The sequence below is a fragment of the Montipora capricornis genome, chromosome 14 (genome assembly GCF_036669925.1).
Source record: "Montipora capricornis isolate CH-2021 chromosome 14, ASM3666992v2, whole genome shotgun sequence".
NCBI lineage: Eukaryota > Metazoa > Cnidaria > Anthozoa > Scleractinia > Acroporidae > Montipora > Montipora capricornis.
Window position 1 is genome coordinate 11,345,305 of NC_090896.1, and position 17,500 is coordinate 11,362,804.

Here is a 17,500-nt window from a genome sequence, read left to right on the forward strand (position 1 = left end):
AAGGACTTGAGCAATCCTCCAATAATTTCTTTAAACATATTATTCGTTTAGCGCAAATTATAGATTGAATCTCCACCCAGTTCTATATCAGAAATCAATGCAAGACGCTTCAATTTGTCTTTCCCATTCCAAATAAAATTGTAAAGAACTGAGTTTGCCTCTTTAATTAGCTCTTTAGAGACTGGTATAACCGATGCTCTGAACATAAACTTTGGGATTGCGAAAGTTTTGACTATCTGTATTCTTCCTAAAAGGGAGAGCCCTCTCCATTTCCATACGTTGATTGATTCCTTTATACTTTTTAAAGTTTGACTAAAGTTGAGGTTATTCCGGACCTTTGTCTATCATCATAACCAAAATATATCCCCAAGATTTTTATGATTTCACAAATACTATGAGTTGGGAAATCTTTCTCCTGTAGGATATTATCTCCAAGAGGCATGATTTCTGGTTTTTCATTATTCACCTTTAGGCCGGAACACTCTCCAAAAGAGTGGAGAATACGAAACAGATTTGTATAAGATGTTTTGTCTTTTAAGATACAGGTCATATCATCTGCAAATAGAGACAGTTTAATCATTTCTTCTCCGATTTTAAGCCCTTGTACATTGCAGTCCTCTCTTACTTTTATAGCTAGGATCTCAAGCGCTTCTATCAAGAGGTAAGGGGAGAGTGGATCCCCCTGTCTGACACCTCGACCGAGTAGAAAAGGACCAGTCGTAAATCCATTATTCATTACCCAGCTGCATGGACGCATTTTTATACAGAACACGGATTCACTGAATAAAAGAAGGGCCAAAATTAAATTTATGTTATGTTCTGATTAGAAATCGAAAGTCTAGTGTATCGAAGGCTTTTTCAAAGTCAATTGCGATCATAAAGCCCGACCAATTGTTCCGTTTGGTGTAATCCGCAATATCATCAATCGTTCTAATTGCGTCAAATATGGACCTACCCTTAACAAATGCATTCTGACTGGGTGTATTAAATTTGGCAAGACCTTTTCCAGGCGCTTCGCTAAAACTTTAGAAATAATTTTTGCATCAACATTGATTAGCGATATAGGCCGCCAATTTTTAATTACTCGTTTATCCTTTCCTTTTTTTTTCGATTAATGTGATTATAGCCTGTTTTTGTGAACTTGAAAGTTCTCCAAACTCATAAGAGTAATTGATGCAGTCTACTAGGGGTTTTCCAATCAAAGACCAAAAAGCCACATAGAATTCTATTGTAAGTCCATCATTCCCAGGCGTTTTATTTTTTTTGGAAAGGATTGTAAAACATTAAAACATTCATTATATTCTATCCTTCCTTCACATACCATTCGCAACTCTTCGGTCAAGATAGGAACTTCCTTTAAGTCTTCTAGAAATGATGATGAATGACTATTATTCTCTTTGTAAAGATTGGAGTTAAATAATTCTAACTCGCCCATAATTGTTTTAGGATCAAGTGCTATTGTTCCATCGCTTTTTAAAATTTTCCGCAAACAACTTTTAGTTTTATTTGATTTTTCCAAATTCAAGAAATATTTGTTGTTCTTTTCACCTTTTTCTTACCACGTTCCACGCGAACGAACAATAGCTCCTTGAGTAATGTAATCATACAGTTGGTCGTATTCTGCTTGCAAGCATTCTAAATCTTCAACATTCAGTCTCGAAGGATCATTGCCACACTTTTTGGTACAATTCTGTATTTTTTCTTCCAGTTCGTTAAGTTTAGCTCTCCGGTTCCGAGATTTTGTTTTACTATAACTTAAAACTTAACTTAGTGAGCTGTCGAATTCTGTATTTTAGCAAATCCCATAAGACACGCTTGTCAGCAACATCCTTAAATTCTTCGAGCCAACTTTTGATGTTTGTGTCGAGGAGATCGCAATAAATATTATCATTCACATAAAAACAATTAAACTTCCAAAAGCTAGGACCACGTTTACTGTCATCTATGCCATTAATCGAAAGCGTAATTGCAGAGTGACCTGATTTAATAGATGGTATTATGTCTACTGAAACAATGTCGTCCTGCAAAGAGTTGCTTACCAACCAATAATCCAAACGTCTCTGAATAATTGGGGTCTTCTGTCTCCACGTAAAGCGTTTCTCCATTGGATTTATAAAACGCCATATATCTATCAAATCCTGCCCCAAACAAATATCCTCAAGAATTTTTACTGATTCTATTGTTTTCTTAATACCCCCGCTCCCATCAAGATCATAGTCAAAAATCACATTTAAGTCTCCCCCGATAACAAAAGAAGAATCCGCAAGTATGAGCGAGCTTTTAAGCTCCTCTGAAATTTTGCTGAAAAAATCACTGCTCGGCACATTTATTTGGTGCATAGATGTTTACAAGTGCAAATGGAGAATTCTGAATAAGAGCCTCGAGGAGAACGTATCGACCTTGCGAGTCAACCTTTAAGGATTGTCGTCTAAAATCTAGCTGATGTTTAACAAGAATAAGAACACCTCTACAATACAATCGTTATTGTAGAGGCGTTCTTATTCTTGTTAAAGATCAGCTAGATTTTAGACGACAATCCTTAAAGGTCGGCACATTTATTTGGTGCATAGATGTTTAGAAGTGCAAATGGAGAATCCTGAATAAGAGCCTCGAGGAGAACGTATCGACCTTGCGAGTCAACCTTTAAGGATTGTCGTCTAAAATCTAGCTGATCTTTAACAAGAATAAGAACGCCTCTATTATGATTAGTTCCATGGTAAAAGAACGTTTTGCCTTTCCACTGTTTTTTCCATTCATTCTCCACTTCTGGGGTGCTATACGTTTCCTGAAGGAAACATATATCGGCAGAAGATTTAAACAGCCAATTAAAAATAGACTTCCTTTTATCGAAACAGCGAATTCCGCGAGCATTTAGTGATAAAAGTTTAAAGTTTATGTTTTGGCGCCCCATGTCCGACGAGATAATCTATAAATTTCAAATGAGAGAAGCCAACGCTCACGGTTCTTTTAACAGGCAATCAGTAGCCTTAGCCGAGTATATCACACAGACAATAACAGAAAACAACAATAAGCAAGTGACAAACGATAGCAATCAAACATAAAACAACAAGTAATCCTAGAACTAAATAAAACAAAGCAAATATTAAAATGACAAGAGAACAATATAATACGAAAATAACACGAAAAACAATGACAAAAACTAGCAATGGCCACAAAGAGTGAATCCAATACATACAAATAGAAATAAAATAGCGGACAGCCAAAGCTGTTAGTGCCACCTTTGACCTGGCACCTTGCAATCTCGATTAATAGCATTCTGCCTTGCTCCACAGATCTTGTCAAAATAATAATATTTAATAATAATAAAAATACAACTATAGTTAGAAAATATATGCGGCCTAAACAATTTTTCTAGTGTTCTTACATCTCAACACCGTCGATAAACAATTTATCTGGCTCCGCTCTGCTGAAAAAAGCGGTCTTACGGTCCTTTTTCGCTTGTTTAAATTGCTTCATCTTCTTTCTTCTTTCCAAAATTTCACTTGGAAGGTCCGGCGAAATTCCAAAGTTTTTTCCTTTTAGCTTTCTAGCATTGGATATAATTTCTTCAAGTTGAGGATATTCAAAAAAACGTGCGATTATTTGTCGAGGTTTACCATTGGAAGAAACACGCTTTCCAACACGATGGACCCTTTGCAATTCGATTTGGTCTGCATTGTACATACCAAGTTCTGCTTAAAGGAATCCAACCAAAACCTCTCTCGCATCCTCCTCCATATCGGATTCTTCTTTAATTCCGAAAAAGCGAAAGGTCGTAAGCGGTTTCCACTCATTTGTTGGCGATGAGCCTGGACACTAGTTCAAACCGCGCTGTAAATTGTAATTTCATAATTTTAAAAAAAATCCGGTCACAATTTTGCAACAAGAAATGAAAATTTTTTTGGAAAGTTATAGTGGCAAATTTATTGTCAGGCCGTATCGTCGCAAGTTAAATATCGTTGGAAAAATAGGAGCCCGCAATACTTTGGTTTTGGTTTTTTTGACACTCGATTGAAACCTCGCTCTATTATATGCGTCACATGTGAAGAGTTTTCTCCAGCTACTCTAGTTTTCCCCTCTATCAAAAAACCAACCTGCGATTTGGTAAGTGATTTGATTTCTTTACATGGGATAAGTTTCCCAATGCTAAATACAGCATTCTTTTTTTATAAGAACCTCTTATGAACCGAGTGCAAGGGCCGCACTGGGGAATATTGGCCCTAAGGTCGCGGCCGTCACAAGGTCCATACAAAAATGACAGACGGCCAATATTCCCCATTATGGTCGCGAGCAAGTGAGGTTTGTAGGTTTTTTATTTTAATTACAGGTATGGCATCGTTTCTTCGAGGAATTCGGCACTTCTCTGAATTTGTGCAGTTTTCATCTTCCAATCCATCAGCAAACTTTGAACGGTAACCTGTTTTTATTAAAACTAAAGTCCACTTGCTATAATTATTGTCTTGTTGTGAGGAAAAAATGACATTCCGCTTTTTAAGGACCGTTTTGGTTTGCTCAACTTGAATTTCCTGGGAGAGGAAAAATATGGAAATGGTCCATTTCCGTGGTAATGAGATCATGTACTGTAAGATCCCAACCAAAAGAACAGAAAATCAGAGTGCTCCATTTAGCCTGAGAATTGCTTACCGTATAATAAAGTTCATTATGTCTATTTTCCCCAATTCGAGCAGGACACCAGCACATGCAAAAAGATATCATAAAAATCAAATTCTATACAGAGAACACTATCAGTGCAACCCAGTGGTTCCTTGGGGATTATCACCTTAAGAGAGTCCAGTGGGAGGGAACAGCATGATTTAATTATGGTATATCTTCATCGACATGAGGAAGGCATGGGAGTAACTGCAGAATACCCTGCCATTTTCTAGCTGCACGTCTGGAGAGGCTGGTAAATATGTGGATAAGCAGTGGAAAATACCACCCCTCTCCAAGTAATCTTCTAAGTATAGGGAAGATATCTGTTTACAAACATTGCTTTTGTTATTCAAATACCCCAACCACAAAAACAAAAGATCCTTTGTTTCGACAGCCAATGAGGCTCTGGTTGGCACACGAGTGCCAATAGGTGACGTCAACGATATCTTTCCTATGTTCTGAAGTGAATGCATGGATACGTAGTCGAAAAGACCACCCTTCCCCAAGTAATCTTCTAAGTATATTGTTACACTGTACACTGTAAGTGGATACGTGGACACCCGGATAAGGAGTGGAAAAGACTACCCCTCCCCAAGTAGATCATTGCGCTTTAAGAACGAGAAATACATATACATTATTAAAGGAAATTTATCAAGATGATACATCATTTTTTCACTCAATCAACACGCTTTATTAAGAACAAGCAATACATATACTGTACATCAAGGAGATTGATTGCCCTATAACTTACATTATTGCTTTTCACTCGATCATTGCAGTTTGTTATTAAACATACATCATTCTGTTTTGACTTAAAATCCAACGATGGAGCTACGACTGTAAACTGAAGGAATGGAGGAATATCTTCAGTCCCTCATCTCCACTAAGAAGCCCAGACATCTCGTCGGCAACACATTTGAAAGTTAAATGAAAATAAGGATTGTGCTTTAAGAACGGGACATACTTTTACATCAATCTCCAGAGTTCGCTCTGGAGCAAAACTGGAAACCAGGAAAACGACTGCATCTCTCAATGTAACCAGGGGTACTGGGAGCCAGAAAAACGACTGTATACCCGCGTATCCACTCTCAATATGGGTTTCTAACCTTCTATCCAACCATTTCAGGGGTACGGCTTCGATGTGGCAGGGTATTCTGCAGTTAAGACAAGACCTGAAAAAACAGGTCTCAACTGCTAAACAACATAACCTGTCAACTCAACACACACAGCGGCTGTAACGTACAGTTGCAATCACTGACTGTTAATCCACCTCAAATCAACGGTATTCAAGGATTCCACCAAAGCAAAGCCAATAACGATGATATTTTACAGTGTAAGAGCAATAAGAAACAACATAAAGCTTAAAAAATACAGATTTACACAATGTGGTAGCAGGATGCATATACAGTTAGGTGATTATCTGACTTTACATGTATGTCATCGCCGCCATGTTGATGGACGAAAATGAAAGATCTCTCATTGGTTCCTTTTGTTCGTCCACCAGAAATTGTACATTAATTAATTAACTCCTTGTTATCTGTGTCTCCAGAAATTGGTTGCAAGCCATTAACTTTTTTTATACCATAGGTCTTGCATTATGTGATTGACGTTAGCTTTCATGTAACAACGTACACGACTCGAGCTCCATTGTGAAGCCCGACTACCTGTTCAGAGACTGCAAATTTGCAGTCACTAGTGCGACGGCATAAAATCAAACAACTTTGATATTTCTGTGTCCTCTCCGTAGGCAGGCCTTTACTAGGGATCTTTAGCAACGACAACGGCGACGACAACGACAACGAGAACGTCACAAATTTGCATATTTTGTGGGAAAAAACAATAGGTTTGTACGCCCAGCACGTGCGTTTTTTATTTTTGTCCATTTCTTTGCCGTCGTAAGCAAAACTACAACGTGAAATAGCGATATTTAAGGTTTTATGGAGGACGTCAGCACTAGGAGATACATCTTCATTTTCTCCCCTAAATTAAGCGTGACTCACATGGGCTTCATTCTTGAGGGACTGCATGTTACACCATTGTCGCGTAAAATAGCTTGGAGTAGTCGCAAAGTGACTACAACAACGCGAATTTATGTTTTGAGATAACGTTCTCCTTGCCATTCCCGTCGTAGATGCTAAAGCTCCCTACTTTTATGCAAGACAAGAAAGACTCCATGGTACAGCGTACCTACATGCATGTAATGAAGTAGTATTTTGAACAAAACCTCCACTATTGATTATTAACTAAGCCTCACTTACGATAGTGATCACCATATTTAGGATTACACGAAATGTTTCAAATAACTGATTGGACAAAGGCAACACCGACTTCTTTTCAAGCCTAGTTCAAGAGCCCGTCTTACTTAAAGGATTAACCCAACAACACTCTTTCACGGCACGGAAATGTTTTTATAATGAGAAACACAAATTATTGTTTAAAGGGGTACTGTCACGGACGGGCACGCTCCAAGGTTTTAATCAAAACTTGAAAAATTATATACGATACATACTTAATTGACCCCTCACCTAGGGGCTTTTCAGGGTCAATGAAACACAATCACGACAGAACAGAACATTCAAAAACAACTGTTAAGAATCCCGACTGGCCGCAGGCGTGCTAGCTGGCTATTTACACGTGCAGCTGAGAGGTTAAACCAGGGACTACCAGGAACAAATTCAACCAGTGCATGGCCAGGACGTGTCTTGAACCAGGGATCCCCGGATCTCAAGACAAGCGCCCTAATCACTGCGTCACACTGCCTCCTGAACTGAATTCAACCAGAACTCTTCAAGTTTGGTAAGGTGCAAGTCGTTTTGAGGAGAGAAAACTGTTGTCGAGCTTTACGTTTCTTCCGGTGGTGTTCTCAATAAGTTTACCACTGAAGTGTGGGTCGATGTTGTTAATTGGGACATCTAAGAAGGGTAGAAGATGGTCTATCTGTTTCCCGCTCCATTGTAAAGTGTATATTAGGGCGTTGCTTGCTAATGTAATTTTAAAAAAGGGTAGCATCTTCCTCAGAATGGAAAAGACAAAATCTGTCATCCACATAGCAGCGACATAATAAAAGTTCAGAATTCCTGTACTGTTCCAGCCATTTGTTCTCCAGGCCCTAATGTAGTTGTTCCAAATGTGGATAGCGCTATCCACTGGATCAGATAACTCAATTGTTTTTGCTACTGTTTATCCGCTGGATAGTGATTTATCCGGTGGATGGTGTTATCAACCATCTTTTGAACAACCAGGGCCTGGTGTTCTATGAAAGAGTTAGCGAGAACGGTGGCGACAGGGGAGCCCACATCTACGCCATCCACCAGGGCGTAGAAAGTACCTTTTAAAAGCACGTGAGTTTCTTTAGTTGCAAACTCGAAAAGCCTTTTAAGCTCATTTTCTGCGCAAAGTTTGAGTCCTGGATTGCCTCCCGTAGTGTATTTAACCGCAAAGTCATACATTAATCTAAAGGGATGGTGGTAACAAGGTTTTTAGCGTCGAAAGAAACCATAAATTACCATGAAGTGATAACCTGTTAATTTCCTTCACAACGTGAAGAAGTCTGTAGTAATTTATCTATTATATGAATTTGAAGGGAGGAGCCCAACGGGCATTTTAAATCAAAGATTAACTAGTATTCAAGAGTTGTAATTCTACAGGAGAAAAATAGTCTTTTCTCACACGGAGATAACTTTCATGTCAAGGAAATTAATCAGACAATTAACTCTGTCTTTCCTTAGACTGAGACTTACAGATTTTACTCTGTCTAAGTCGCTTGACGCTTTTACCAGTAAATGAGGACTGCTTTGGGGACGAATGGGTTAACAACATCTACGTCCTCTCACAGTCCCCTTTAACAACATCTAAGCTCACTCAAAAACTGTGTCCTCGTTAACCCATTAAGGCTGGCTTTCACTAGCGACGGAGTCGGAGTCGGAGTCGTAAGAGCGCCTATGACCTAGTGAAAATCAAAGATCGGAGTCGTCAGCGGAATCATACGCTCGCATAAGCTCGACGGAATCGGAGTAAGAAGAATCAGAACGTTCCCATTTTCTTCCGACTCCGCTTATGACTCCGTCGCCTATGATCCAGTGAAAACTAGATTGTCGGAGTCGGAAGTAGAAGCGGACAAACCAACCAATCACAATGCTTGGAATGGAGTATTGCAGTTTTCACTGGATCGTAAGCAACGGAGTCATAAGCGGAATCGGTATTCTACTTCCGACTCCGACAGTTTGATTTTCACTAGATCGTATCTGTCTGCGCTTCTGATTACGACTCCGACTCCGACTACGTCGCTAGTAAAAACTAGCCTTTAGGGAGCTTTAGCAACGACGACGGGAACGTCATCTCAAAACATAATTCTCATTATTGCAATTACTTCATGACTATTCCAAGTTTTTTAATATGACAAAGGTGTGGCAGTTCCTGGTAAATGAAATCGCTATGAGCGGCGCTTAATTTAGAGGATAAAATTAAAATTTATCCTCAAATGCTGAAGTTCTTCACAAAAACTCAAATTTAGCTAGTTGTTGTTTTGCTGACAACGGCAAAGAAATGAACAAAAGTGAAAACGCACGCGCAGGGCGTGCAAAGCCATTGCTTTTGCCCACTAAATATGCAAATTTGTGACGTTCTTGTTGCCGTCGCGGTGGCTTTGCTAAAGCTCTCTATTGACTCCAAGGAGTCAGACTCAATCGATTTTAATCTGTCCTTTACCCTTCAATGTCCCCTTTAATCAATATGAAAATTTGTCGCCATATCATATTTAACAATTCAAGGTTATGTGATTAGTCTTTCGATGAATGCCTTTTTCATTTTGCTTTTAAGCTCTGGGAAAATTAACACCTGTTATAATATTTGCTTTCAATTGCTCTTTTAATCAGAAAATGTAGTAATTGAAGCAACCAACAGCAAAACGCTGACAGTCAAACAAACATAAAAGCCCAGAATTAGTTATTGAACAGGTGTTTTTAATTTCCTTATGTTGTTAAAAATGTGTTTTATTTTTATTTTTGACTCGGTGCAATCCAGCTCCTTATTTCTTTGAATTAGTGAACTCAAGTCAAAGCAACAGAGAGAAAAAAGACAATGCAAGAGAGAGAAGGTAGAATGCATTTCTTTAAAACTGTTCGCAAAATCTCATTTCCGAGTCAGCATGACCGCTGAGATAATGCCACAGTTAACTGAAATTCAAACTACTTGATTCATGATTGCTTTATCTTGTATGTCCTGCGCGCTAGTGCGCTCGACTCCGGATCGAGTGGTCCGGTTTCGGGACTTAGCGGGGGACATTGCGTTGTGTTCTTGGGCAAGACACTTTACTCTCACGGTGCCTCTCTCCACCCAGGTGTATAATTGGGTACCGGCGTAATGCTGGGGGTAACCCTGCGATGGACTAGCATCCCATCCAGGGGGGAGTATAAATACTCCTACTCGCTTAATGCTACTGAAACCGGAAATAAGCGCCGGCCTGATGGGCCTTCTGGCTCGTAAGCAGTGACTTTTTTTTTTTACCTGCGTGCAGGGCTGCAAATGTCTTCAGTGTATCAACAAATGATGTTTTGAAGGTTAAGCCTTCTCTTAAATGTGTTTTATTCCATTGAATATCAAATCCGGCATCTGTTTCGCCAGACAATGGCACGTCGAACACTTGTTTCACTCGGAAACCATCAGTATTGTTAGCAGTTTTTCTAACTGAAATTGTCATCCTATTAAAATATCTTAATATTATTTTTACTTGTGTTTCCTGCAGTTCTCAAGACATCTTTTCTCATTTTGGGGCTTCAATTCTACGTCTACAGCCACTGCCTGCTCTTAGGTGCTGATAAATGCGTGACATCCATCGAAGGAGTTTCACTTCTGAAACACAGCTACGAACAATCTGTCGTCCATGACATGCTTGAATGCTATAACAAATGTAAAGCTGACACTCTGTGTCAAAGCTTAAACTTCCATAGCTATCAACACGTCTGCGAGTTAAACAACCGAACAAAGTCTTTCACTTTCCAACGCGACCTTGTTCCATATTCAAACTCATTTTACTTGGACAACCCACACAGAGGTAAATGTCTTTTTAGCTCTTATCTTGTTTGGACGAGTGGTCACTGACTGCTTGACTCAACGAAACACATGCACTTGTTCATAAGAAAATTACTTCAATTAAGAACTTTAGTCGCAAGCACGCCGTTAGTGTTTTTTAGTTCTATGTCCGCATTGATTTAAAGGGCATTTTGAGGCTCTGAGGCTCAATCACAAAAAAAAAAAAAATACTTAAAAACTAGACGCTCTTCTATAATAGAATGAGCGTTAAAAGTTCCATTTCAGTGTTCATGTCTGTTTCCTCTTGCAAGCGAATCTAAGAGCAAATTTTTTGTGATGTTAATTGGTTCTACTTTAAATATGAATGAAAACTAATTCGTAAGAAAAACTTCGCACTTAGACTCGCTTTGAAGAGGAGGCAGACATGAACTCGAAAATGGCCTATTGTATACCAAACGGTGTGTTGCGCTGTGATCATTTCCGGATGTTTGGGTATATTATTTTCTGTTAAGTCTGTGAATGTGGTATTAGATGGTTTTGAGATGGTTTTAAAAAGTGAACCTCAATTACTTCACATTTATAGCAATTAGCATTAGGGACTTAAGGCCCGTTTTAGACGTCGCATTTCACATGTGCCGAATCTAATGCAAATGAGCGAAAACAATAGATTTTTTCATTTGCATTAGATTTGGCACATGCAAACTGCGACGTTTAAAACAGGCCTAAAATCGACGAGGACACCCTCGTCGCCTCTTTCGCTATTATTCCTTCTCGTTCACATCGTACAGTGTTAGAGAAGCATGGTACGGGCGGTTTCACAGTAAGAATAGAGAATGAAAGAGAAAAAAAAAAGGAAAGGAACTTTATGTGTCTAGTCGTTCTAGCGCTGGAGCACTAATTGGGGACACTGTTGTAAACTGAAACTAAAAATAAACGTAAATCAAATCAAATGTTGGCTTATCAAGAGAAGGGTTAAACCGGAGTACGCGAAGGAAAACCTCTCGGTGCAGAGGAGAGAACCAACAAACTCAAACCACATATGACGCCGAGTCTGGAAGCGAACCAGGGCCACATTAGTGGGAGGCCACTGCGTCAGATTCACATTTGTACGCCAGCGCGCATTGTCGTCAAAACAACAAATTTGGTGATTTCACCGAAGGCCCTCCACTCCTCCACACACGAGGCAAGTTGTTATCGACTACAGCTTACAGTCAACAACTTGATTTAATCGACAACTGTTAATGTTAGGAAATGCATTTCCACAGACGAAACTTTTAGTTGTCGATAGCCGGTACGTTTTGCGGGAGCCTGGGAAAAATAGTAACAAGAAAAAAAAGAACCGCTGACTTTAAAAATCATTTGCGTCGCTGCGAAATAAACTTTAGTTATCGATGACTTGCTCACAGTCGGGAGAAAGGGAGTTGTCGATAACAAAAAGGCCGCGTTTGTCATCGACAACTAAAGTAGTTTTCCTTTTCAAAACTGGGAAATATAATTTAGTTGTCGTTTACAAACTTTGTTGTCGAAGTCTTGATTTTTCGCTGTTTGTATCGTGATTCACACACGCATTGTTCTGTTATCGACAACCGAAAGGTCATCGATAACAACTTGGTTCGTCTGTGGAGTACCACAAAAAAGACTCTAAAACGCGTGCCGCACGTGCAGCACGATTTATTTTTCCTCTTCTGACCAATGATTGAATTGTGGCATTGTCCTGGCGTCGTCCTTTCTCCCTCTGGATATTTCCATGACAGCAAATTTCGATTTACCTAGAGCGACATTAAAATGAACTAGGATCTAACCTAATTTTCATATTTTCTTTTTCTGAATTTGGAAAGCTAATTTGGAACCTTCTTCGCTTAAAGCAAAAATCATATCTTACCGTCTTGCACGTTTCTTAACTTAGCTAATATTTTATTTTTAAACGGCTTGAGAATGATAGAGATAAGGTAACCAAGATGACCCTTTGGATCCAGAAATAAAAATAAATTTAATAACAGTTTAATTCTGAATCGAGGTTGGCGACTTAACTCGATTATGCCTGGATCTTTCTTTTTCGTGGAGAGAGGAACCTGGGTACAAAAGTTGTCTTTTTGCCAGGTGCTCACCTCGTTAGCTCATTACCGGGCCGAGCATCTCGATGAAAGTCAAAGATCTTAATTACAATGTCGAGCATGGTAAAACCCTTTACGGATGGGACGCGATTGGATACCACCCTCACTATCATGAATTTAATATATTTCACAACAGCATTTCTTGGCTCATCTCCACTGCAACCTGCAGTTTCGTGCCAAGAAATTAAGGACGCATCTTGGGGACAAGCGCCTAATGGTAGATACTGGCTATTTTCGGGAGGCCATGAGAACAAGCCTGCTGTGGCTTACTGTGATATGGAAAAGGGAGGTAAGTACTGACAGCAAAGTTAATGGTCACTCGTACCCGCTTAGAAATTTATGGAGAAGATAGAGGAAAACGTAAATGCATTATCATAAATTGACTTAAGGATTTGGGAGGCATGTTCCCCCAATTTTGACTTCAATTCCTCTGAAACACCTGGATGGAAACAGGAGTCCATGATTAGGAGCTTGCCTCTCCCATACAAGTCCTATCAGTCAACCTTTGTGTAAATTGATGTAAATGTGAGTCTCCTGCGGGAGGGTGAGTTCTAAAAATAGAAAGATACGCGCAAAGGTTGACTGAAGGATATACTCCATAGGGAGGCTCCCACTCATGATCATGGGCTCCTGCTCGAAATAGTTTTTGAAACTTAGGAAATGGGCAGATGTCAGGCTTCGAGGTTAACTGTTACGTTTACCGTCGTACAGTTTTGTCACATTGATAATTGCTCTAATTGTATTTTGACTCAGTACGAGATTTTAGTTCTGAGAACAAGCACCGTGAAGATTAAGTTAACCTCTACACTTACAAAGTACCAAAAGATCATGACCTTAAAGCGTTTAGCTCTGGTTCATAGCTGGGGTTTTTTTAGTTAAAAGAAACTTGCTTATTTGGATGTAACGTAGCTCGTGCATTTTTTTCAGCTTCGATTCCATTTTTGTCCACATTTGGGCATAAAATTGGCGTCCTAAAACTGCCCCAGCTTTGTTTCAAGGAAAAGAATTGCAAGTTACACGCTGCACGATCATGTGCATCTGAAAGTACGCTATTGCTCAGAACTGAAAACTTAAATTTATAGTCGTATTCCAGTCAGTAATTCCCTAATGATAAATAATAATTCAGATGGAGTTCAGACTGACAGATTACTCGCAACATTTAACAATTATCAGCCGAAGGCCAGGTCGGTGAATAAAAACCTCGACTTCGTCTCGGTTTTTATTCACCGAGCCTGAGGTGAATAATTGTTTTGGAATAATTAAAACCTCATACCCTGGGAGAAAAGCCCTGGGTACGAGGTTGGTATAATTATATAGTTGATTATTTGAAAAACATAAATTTTCTTTAAAACAATAAATTTCTTCATCTGTGACCTCAAAAAAACAGCTTACAGCCATTTTGAAAAAAAAAAAAAACCGCTGGGGCGATTATCGTGTAATAATCACCTCAAGTGCAACCAATTAGCTCAGAGAATTTTCAATAATCACCTATGTAATTATACTAATAAAGTATTATTTCTGGCGGTGGAAGGCACTGAAAAACAAAGAAATGTTCTTTTCTTTTCTTCAGTTGTGATAACGTGCACAGGATCCCCATGCAAAAATGGTGCAACCTGCGAGTATCAAGGTGAGGGAAAGTATTCATGCCAATGGCAAAAGGGGTTCACTGGTAGCCACTGTGAAACCGGTAAGTGTTTCTGGTTTTTTTTTTTTATTGAATTGTTATCGATTCGGGATTTAATTAGCATGCAAGACTACACTGTCTTAAAATCAGAAAGGTCCCTTCCTCTCAGTTGACTTATCTACGAATATCGAAGGACTTCTGCTCACAGGGTAAGATTCTTTGTGTATTGCATTTGTATACCTGGAACAAAACGTTTTATTCCCAAAGGATTTGAATTGGGTACAACAATGAGTTAGACCATTAAGTCCACTTTTTACTTTCCAGCAAAACGTAGTTTAAAAATATACATTTATCTGACGCTGATGGGGACTAGGCCAATTTGAGTAATTCTTACTCTTGGGTAGTAGACTCTCGGTACATTTTTCCCCAAAACCCGAAGTGGGAGAGATTCCACAATTTCTTTGAATCTAATAGCTTATTGAATGGATAATACTACTCCTAAAACCATACTGAAAATCCAACATCCACCATTACACAATACCAGATAGTGTTGTATGACGTCTGATTACTAGTTGCGGACGCCCGGGAAAACAGATTTCCGATCTAAAAATAGTTTTCTGGAAATTAACATATCCCGGCTAAAGATCGGCTCCTACACTCCCTTTCTGCCCCTCCTTTTCTCTTGGCGTAATGAAGATATTTCTACTTTAAAAGGGGCCGGGCAAAGTTCCTTGACATTTAAATTCTGCGAGGGGATTTTTGTATTTGAAGACAACTGCGAAACGAAGCACGTAAGTTTCTTTTCAAGATCATCGTGTTAAATTAATTATGAACAAAATTTCAAATTCTCGTTAGATCGTTACCCGTTGTCCTACTTACATACAAACGTAATTGACCATACCCATAGGGACCTTTCAGGGAACAACATGATCAACGAAACGACAGAGCAGAACAAGAACAACCACTGTTAAGACAGTCAACTGCTGCACCAGACGAGAAGTTGAACCAAGGACTGCCAGGATCAAATTGAAGTAGCGATCAGAAGGGGTCTTGAAAATATCATTGCAAGCGCCCTGCCCCCATGCCCTCACTACCTACTCATTTTACTAACAACACCCGTGTTCTTTTCTTTGAGTTTGCTTCAGTTTTCTTGTATCTGGTTCAGTTATTGAAAGAAAGATGATTCGTGGGTAACTTTAATTTGCCGTTCCCAATTTCTATTAATTTGCACTTCCCAATTCTTAACTGACATTCGATTAGTTTGAAAGTTTGGGAATTCTAACCAATTTTTCATCTCATGTTTTATTTTCTTAGATTTTAGCGAATGTTCTAGCAACCCATGTCTTAATGGTGGAACGTGTATCTACGTCATCAATGGCTTCAACTGCGCATGCCCAGCTTATTTAACTGGCGATCGTTGCGAACTTGGTCTCGGTGAGTCCTTACAGTACAATTACTAAAGATTTAAATAAAAATTATTAAATGTGCGAGTTTGATACAAGATGAATGAAACCCAAAAACCAACAAAAGAGGTTTATTAGGTAATTAGAGAAAGAATGGCTAAGACCAGGATCCGGAACTGGACGCTATAACGGACCGAGTTATTTTTAGATTGATTTTCCCCGAAACTAGACCTTTCCAGATAATATAAAAAGTCTTGCATGAGATATTGTTAACATTGGGACTGAGTATGGTCACGTGCACCCGTCAAGACCAAATCTCAAGAACTCGTCTAAAAATCGCTTGATTTGAGAAGATGCCATGACATAACCTAGTTTTGGAGTTGTCGTTTCCTGGTTGTTGGCTCCTTCTAGGACCTTTTCAAATATCACAGACGAAATTAGAGGATTTTTTCCACTACTGAAACTAAGAGAAGCCAAGTAATCTTCATGTCCTCTGTGGTCATGAGACAAGCAGCAACCAAAAAAAAACTGAACCGAAGAAAAATGTTTCTGGGGTCCAAAAGTACGCTTTTGCAGATTGTGCATAATTCTTCCTATTTTTGAAAACGGTGCGTTGCAAGGAAGCACAATTGAGATTAAAATATTTTAGAGTTACGAAGGCTCATCTTTGGCAGGTAAGTTGACTCCCAAGAACGCTCTAAACGTTGTTCGATGTTTTAGTGGTAGTTGCAGTTTATTGCGCTCGAGGACTGGGCCCTGTCCAGGAATCGGAAAACCCGTTGTAAACCATTTCCATCTCACTACCTCTCTCATACGCAAGATATCCTCGAAATTATGGAGAAACACAATTTTTCCAAAAGTTTTCAACAACACCTGATTCGGGCATTCAAAAATACCGACAGCTGTGTGGAAACAGAATTCAAACCGTGTTGAAATCTCTGTGATACAAAAATACAAGCAATCACTATTAACACGGATGCTCGGAAAGTAATTTTCTGTGTTATACACCTTATTCCAAAAGGGCCACCATTTTAGTATTCTTTTGTTTGCATGCAAAGCGAATTACCCCTTTTTGCCTCGTTCAATGTTAAATTTTCTTTTGAGAACGAGTCAACAAGGGCTAATTTGCAAGGAAACAAAAGAATACTAAAATGACGGCCATTTTGGAATGAGGTGTATAATGCAACAATGAAATGTGGTAATGGTGTAATGAGACCTCCGGAGGAAAAGATGTTTTTCTTTTTTTTTTTTTTAATTTCAATTCGTCTTCCTAACAAATATCCTGGATGTTTCTATCTTCTCAGGCCAGGAATGCAACTCCTATATTCTGAACAAGGAAATTGACCGCAGTGTGACACATGCAACAATGGGCTCATCACAGAAATGCGACAAAACACTTGCAACCGGCTGGTACCGCTTTAACAGCACATCAGGTTTCAAAATGCCAACTACCTGCATAGCACCCAACAAGTGTAACACACATGCAACAGGCTGGCTAAACGGAACTCACCCAAGCCCCAAGGAGGGCATTGTAAGCAGGACCGTGTGCTTCAACTTGAGCGGCAAATGTTGCAACTGGCAGCTGGTAATAAGTGTTAGGAACTGTGGGTTATTCTATGTGTACAACCTGACCAAAACAGACACCTGCAAACTTCGTTACTGTGTCACTAACTGAA

The 17,500-nt window shown here is 39.2% G+C and overlaps 1 protein-coding gene across 1 annotated transcript in view; it reads left to right on the forward strand.

The window, feature by feature from the left end:
• The window catches only part of LOC138031373 (fibropellin-1-like), a 27,165-nt gene that overhangs the window by 8,547 nt on the left and 1,118 nt on the right, over positions 1 to 17,500 (forward strand). Inside the window, exons 4-8 of the mRNA XM_068879078.1 lie at positions 10,397 to 10,705; positions 12,934 to 13,086; positions 14,368 to 14,484; positions 15,736 to 15,855; positions 17,129 to 17,500. The exon at positions 17,129 to 17,500 is cut by the window's right edge and continues 1,118 nt beyond it. Of these exons, the coding sequence (XP_068735179.1) occupies positions 10,397 to 10,705; positions 12,934 to 13,086; positions 14,368 to 14,484; positions 15,736 to 15,855; positions 17,129 to 17,499 (1,070 nt within the window). The 3' untranslated portion in view covers position 17,500. The remainder of the gene's footprint in view (positions 1 to 10,396; positions 10,706 to 12,933; positions 13,087 to 14,367; positions 14,485 to 15,735; positions 15,856 to 17,128) is intronic.